At 41.3% G+C, this 6534-nt stretch overlaps 1 protein-coding gene across 1 annotated transcript in view; it reads left to right on the top strand.

The window, feature by feature from the left end:
• The first annotated feature begins 1371 nt into the window (after positions 1-1371).
• Positions 1372-6534, top strand: part of SLC17A5 (solute carrier family 17 (acidic sugar transporter), member 5) — a 65568-nt gene continuing 60405 nt past the window's right edge. Inside the window, exons 1-2 of the mRNA XM_010851264.1 lie at positions 1372-2464; positions 3026-3222. Coding sequence (XP_010849566.1) covers positions 2422-2464; positions 3026-3222 — 240 coding nt within the window. The 5' untranslated portion in view covers positions 1372-2421. The remainder of the gene's footprint in view (positions 2465-3025; positions 3223-6534) is intronic.

A 6534-nucleotide genomic window follows, 5' to 3' on the forward strand; every position in this document is an offset into this window, starting at 1 on the left:
CCCCTACCCCACACACAGCATGTTTACATCCCTCTTTTGTCCCGTGTTACACACTTATGTGTATTGTAGCACTGTATCTCATTGGTATGACTTTCTCCAGGGTAAATGGGAAAGGATTCTCTTTTACTGCCTGCCCTTCGGTACTTCATCTAATCTACACACAACCCAGTGAGGTGGATGGAGGTCACCTCATTTGGCAGCTGAGAAACCTCTTATTGGAAACTCTTAGTGGCCTTCCCCCAAGACACACTGCCAGTGAAAATCAGAGCTGAGATTCCATCAGCAGGTCTGCGGCTGCTAAGTCACTTCAGTCGTGTCCGACTCTGTGCGACCCCATAGACAGCAGCCCACCAGGCTCCCCCATCCCTGGGATTCTCCAGGCAAAAACATGAGTGGGATGCCATTTCCTTCTCCAATGCATGAAAGTGAAAAGTGGAAGTAAAGTTGCTCAGTCGTGTCCGACCCTCAGCGACCCCATGGACTGCAGCTTACCAGGCTCCTCCATCCATGGGATTTTCCAGGCAAGAGTACTGGAGTGGGGTGCCATTGCCTTCTCCAATCAGCAGGTCTGCTTTGATCTAAATCAGCCTGTGTTCTTTCAACTACACCTACTTCACATTCCTAAGTTGAAACCATGTTTTAGAAGCTGCTGTTTGTTTTGGTGGGTGCTCCGCTCGTTATGCAAGCATGGTTTTACTTTGAATTTGATTTCTGTGTGGCGGGTGCCCAGTGAATGTACTCTCTCATTGTCATGCAAGCGCACTTTTCTTGGGCCAGTTTCAACCACTGGCCACATTCACAGGTACATTTTGCTCTGCCACCATACATTCCTTTATTCTTGTCATACTTTCTTGAAATAAAATCTTTCCAACTGATTTCTAGTCAACAGCCATTTTTTAAAACTAAGAACGATTTTTTGTAATATTTCTTAAAACCTCATAGTCAAATACTTTGTGGCTTCTGTGTTGGCGTTTTCTTTTCTGATTATTGAATGTGCCTCCCGAAGTTAAAATTGCCTGATCCGTAACCACTAGATCAGATTTTCAAGTAATTGCATGGGTAATTTGAAATCGTTTTACTCGCTTTTTCTCCACTTCCCAAACTTTTGGCACCAAGGATGGGGGAAGGGATAGTCAGGGAGTTTGGGATGGACATGTACACACTGCTATATTTAAAATGGATAACCAACAAGGACCTAATATATAGCACAGGGAACTCTGCTCAATGTCATGTGGCAGCTTGGATGGCAGGGGAGTTTGGGGGAGAATGGATACATGTATATGTATGGTAGAATCCCTTTGCTGTCCACCTGAAACTTTTAACAACATTGTTAATCGGGCTATACCCTAATACAAAATAAAAGGCTTAATTAAAAAAAAAAAAAAATGCCTTGTAGTTTGCAAACTGTCCTTAACTAAACAGCTACCAATTTGCTTGGGGTGGAGAGCAAGAGTATCTAGATTCAGGTGACAGAGGCAGTGTGAATAAAACTTTATAAATATAGTTTCCACAGGTCTGGATTGAACTGTGGCAGGTGGTGCCACAGTTCGAACACCAGCTCTACTCTTGAGAAAGAAATCAAGAATGCCAAATGAAAAATTTTCTGTTAAAAGATGCCAGTCTTTCACAAAGCTAAAATTAATAGCAGGTGTTAAGTGTATGAGTGCTTACAGAGGAGTGAGTTGGATTACAGTATGTTAACATACACCTAAATGCAGTTGTGCTGTCTTCATTAAGGCTTTAATCTGAATCTGTACGAAGACAATTGTACTCTGACAAATATATCCTTGTGCAAAGCTAGGTCAATGAAAATACCAGGATTCCTGAGTAGGGAACAACAGGCATATGTCTGTGTGTACTGTATTTGTATGTGTGCATACAATGCTAATATATCACTGCCAAATAAAAGCACACATATATGCTTTTATGTATATATAAATGTATGTATGTATTTAACTTGTCGTTAGCAATTGAAATAGATTTTCATATCTTTAAAAACACTCAGTGTTGGCCGAACTTATGGTGTAAAACCCTGGATTCACCACTATGTCATTGTCACCTGGGGTCAGTCACCCTTAATTCAGCTTCCTGAATTCTTATCTCCCCTCCAGTTCTGCCACTCAATAAAAGAAGAAAACCAGAGACAGTAGGTGCATACACCTATAATTAGAGGGAAAAAAATAGGTCAAACTCCTCCTGTCATATGATCTTCCTTTAACAGGTTTCTGCCACCCACTCCCTTTCCTTTTGTGTGTGCATGTGTGTGTGTGTGGTACATTCTCTTACTGTGCTTTTCACCGCGGGCCCTTTAAGCAAGACCAACTGAGCAACTGTCACAGGGGCTGCAACTGTCATAGATTCTGCAAGTTTGCTTCTGGATTCTTAAATACATATATTTCAGGAAAGGCTTAAGTATTAATCATGGCTTCTGATTCAAACCCAGCCTCTGAGGATGGTTTTCAAGGTAAGAAATTGATTGTGGTGTGTGGGGGGCAGAGAGAAGGGAAGGGGGTTCATGCCCTGGCCTTAGCAGAAAGTTTTTATGCTGAGATGTGTTTATGATGAGAGATGACTACTAACCCATAGTTAGTAATGTACACGGTATGCTGAATACTCAAGGACTTATTGGCCATGTTTGAGATCGATTTTCAGCAACAGCAATGCCATTAAACCCCTTTACCTGTGTTTCTCGTATCTTGTCAGCTGACAGGGATTGGGGCTTCAGTTTTGACTCCAGAATGCAGATTTTTCTGAGCAAAGTTAATAAAACTGTTGCCTCCATATTTTAAGAAACCATCTTATAGTTCAGGCTCTCATATGTTAAATGTTTATCAAAGGTACAGATAACCAGAACAAATTCTCCTTGATACATGCTTTTAGGTATACTTCATCTGATAATATTCTCAGAAAAATATTCATAATTTACTAACTTGTGTACATCTAAGAAGTGACCTTTTTAATGATTTAGACAATATGATCTAAGTTATTCTTTTCATGGAAGTTTTACCCCAAGTCTTTATTTCAGCTCCAGTGTGCTGCTCTGCTCGTTACAACCTAGCATTTTTGTCCTTTTTTGGTTTCTTCGTCCTCTACTCATTACGGGTGAATCTGAGTGTTGCCCTAGTGGACATGGTGGACTCAAACACAACTGCCAAAGATAACAGAACGTCCTACGAGTGTGCAGAGCATTCGGCTCCCATAAAAGTTCTTCGCAACCAAACGGTGAGTGCTGTTTTTTCAAGCAGACGATCTTAATCGTAAAACACTTCCAGGTAAACATATTGAAAAACATTGAATTTGTTCGTCCTACAGAAACACAAACTCTTTCTTCATGTAAACCCTGAACCATTTTCTTTTGTGTTTTCCCAGTGACTGGTTAGCTGCTGCTGCTGCACCCTGATCTGTTTGAAAAGTAACTTTTGGGTTCCCTCCATAAACATGCCATCCTTGAAGAGAATTTAGAAAAACCTGTCTGGCATACTGGGAAATTAGATTGTTTTAGACGTTGCTAAATAGTTTTTATGGGAACAATATTTAATAGCTGTACTCTTTAAAAGGTTCCTGTTGCAGGAGAACTTTTTAAATCTTATTTATTTATTTTTGGCTACACTGGGTCTTTGTTGCCGCGTGGGCTTTTCTCTCCTTGCAGCAAGTGGGGGCTCCTCTCTAGTTGCGGTGAGCAGGCTTCTCATTGCGGTGGCTTCTCTTGTTGCGGAGCACGGGCTTCAGTAGCTGTGGCACGTGGGCTCAGTAGTTGCAGTTCCCCAGACTCTGGAGTACAGGCTCAATAGTTGTGGTGCTTGGGCTTGGTTGGTTCCACGTTATGGGGGAATCTTCTTCATAGGTCAGGGATCGAGCGTGTGTCTCCTGCATTGTCTGGCTGTTTCTTTACCACTGGTCCACCAGGGAAGCCCTCTGTTAGGAGAATTTAAACAATCTCAACTACAAGGGTGAAAAATAAGAATTCATCAATTTATTTTCAAATATCTATAATTTGTCTCACCTAAGCTACTTACATCATTTTGCCCCCCTCGTATTCTAGTGGTATTGATGAGTGCTTGTTCATCATTTGTTCAGAATTGAGTTTTACACATATTAAACGTTTTATTTTGCATGGAGACAATACAGGGGGGACAGGCTGGTGTCCTTTTATAAGCATATTTTTATCCATCTTCAGTGCTCATCAAGGAGCCAGATCCCATGTTAGGTGAGTCTTCTCTGCCATTTACAGATGAGAAGACTTCCCTCTTCTCAAACAGGGAAGAGGGTTTCTGCCCCCAAACAAGCACATGTACAAAAATAATGACATCAAAAATCTTTACGTTGGACTTTGATAATGCTACTGAATACATGTTAAGGGTACATATCACCCACTTTCCCTGACTCAACCTGTAACTGCTAGATACTTCATGAAGCCCTAGAATTTCAGAGAAGCTACAGAATGGTACTATAAACAAAGATAATTGTGGGTTTGCTTTGTATTTCTTCCTTCCACAAATTCTTCTGATAATTCAACTACTTGAAAAGTTTTAGTCACTAATCGTGTCCGACTCTTTGCAATCCCATGGACTCTAGCCCACCAGGCTCCTCTGTCTATGGAATTCTCCATGCCAGAATATGATGGTGGGTAGCCATTCCTTTCTCCAGGGGATCTTCCCTACCCAGAGATCAAACCAAGGTCTCCTGCATTGCAGGCAGATTCTTTAGCATCTAAGCCACCTATCTGCCTTATATGCACAATAAAAAGAAATCCTGAATGGTTCTTAACACATGGGTTAGGTTACATGGCTACGTGTACTAAAGATTCAGATACCCAGCTGTCAAATCTTCATATTCAGACTTCCCTGGTGGTGCAGTGGATAGGAATCTGCCTGCCAATTCAGGACACAGGTTCGGTCCTTTGTCCTGGAAGAGTCTACATGCCATGGAGCAAATAAGCCCGTGGGCCACAACTCCTGAGCCTGTGCTCTGCAATAAGAGAAGTCACTGTAATGAGAAGCCCATGCACCTCAGCTAGAGAGTAGCCCCTACTCGATGCAACTAGAGAAAGCCCATGCATAGCAACAAAGACCCAGCACAACCAAAAATATAAGTTAATAAAATTTTAAAATCTTCATATTCACCTTACTGTGTGTTGCTACTAGTTAAAAGGCATTTCCTACTCACATGAAGCTTCTGGCTTGGTTTAAATTCTTGCTCTATTGTACTGCTCTATATCCTTATTTAAGTGCTTGCTCTGAAATGAGGAGACATTATATTTTTGCATACTAGTAGCTAACATTAAGTGATTACTTAGTATGTGTCAGGCCTTATTTTATGTGCCTTTTCCATTTAATCTTCCCAGGTTACAAATCCAGTAAGTAATAGAGCTGGCCTTGAACCCAGTCCTAGCTCAAAAGCCTGGCTTAGCCTCTGAAGTATCCTGATCAGTAACTTTCTGGATCAACCCTCTGCCTTTTTTGAGCCTTCTTTGTCACAAAACATCTACAATTCATCCCATAGTCTAGTTTTATAAAATAGCAAGCATGCCTGCACATTATGACTTTGAATGATTTTCCATTCACTCCTAGAAACTGCATGTCTGTATCACATTGACTCACCCACCCAAGAGGAAGTCTGCATGTTCTTCAGCCTCCATCAGTGGTTCTGGGGAGTTTCCTGGTAGTCCAATGGTTAAGACTTGGTGCTTTCACTAGTATGGCCTGGGTTCAGTCCCTGGTCGGGGAACTAAGATCTCACAGGCCTCACTGCCAAAAAACAAATAAACAGGGAAAAAAAGAACAGTGGTTCAAAATTGCATTTATATGTACCCACATGCCAGTAAAAGGAGCCATTTTATCAAGATGTTAAAAGGCTGAGTTTTTTTTAATTTTTTATTTGGTGGAAATTTTCTTTACAATGTTCTGTTGGTTTCTGCTGTACAACAATGGAAATCAGTCATAATTATATATATATCCATAGCCTCCCTCACCTGCCCCCATCCCACCCGCTCTAGGTCATCACAGAGCGCCAGGGTGGGCTCCCTGTGTTCTGTAGTGACTTCCCACTAACTGTTTATTTTACACGAGTGTGTATATATGTCAGTGCTACCTTCTCCATTCATTCCCACCCTCACTTTCCCCTGCTGTGTCCAGAAATCCATCCACTAATTTCATCAGTACCATTTTCTAGATTCCAAATATATATGTTAATATACAATACTTGTTTTTCTCTTTCTGACTTACTTCACACTCTATAACAGGCTCTAGGTAGAAACCTCAGGCAATGTTAGTGGGAATGTAAACTGATGCAGCCATTATGGAGAAGAGTGTGGAGTATTCCTTAAAAGAAAAAAAGAGGACTAAAACTACCATATGACCCAGTAATCCCACTACTGGGCATATACCCTGAGAAAACCACAATTCTAAAAGACATATGCACCCAGTGTCCATCGTAGCACTGTTTACAACAGCCAGACGTGGAGGAAACATCCAGGTGCATTGACAGATGAATGGATAAAGCTGTCGTATGTAAACACAATGGAATGTTACTTAG

This window comes from Bison bison, unplaced genomic scaffold (assembly GCF_000754665.1).
Source record: "Bison bison bison isolate TAMUID 2011002044 unplaced genomic scaffold, Bison_UMD1.0 scf7180017864300, whole genome shotgun sequence".
NCBI classification, from domain to species: Eukaryota; Metazoa; Chordata; class Mammalia; order Artiodactyla; family Bovidae; genus Bison; species Bison bison.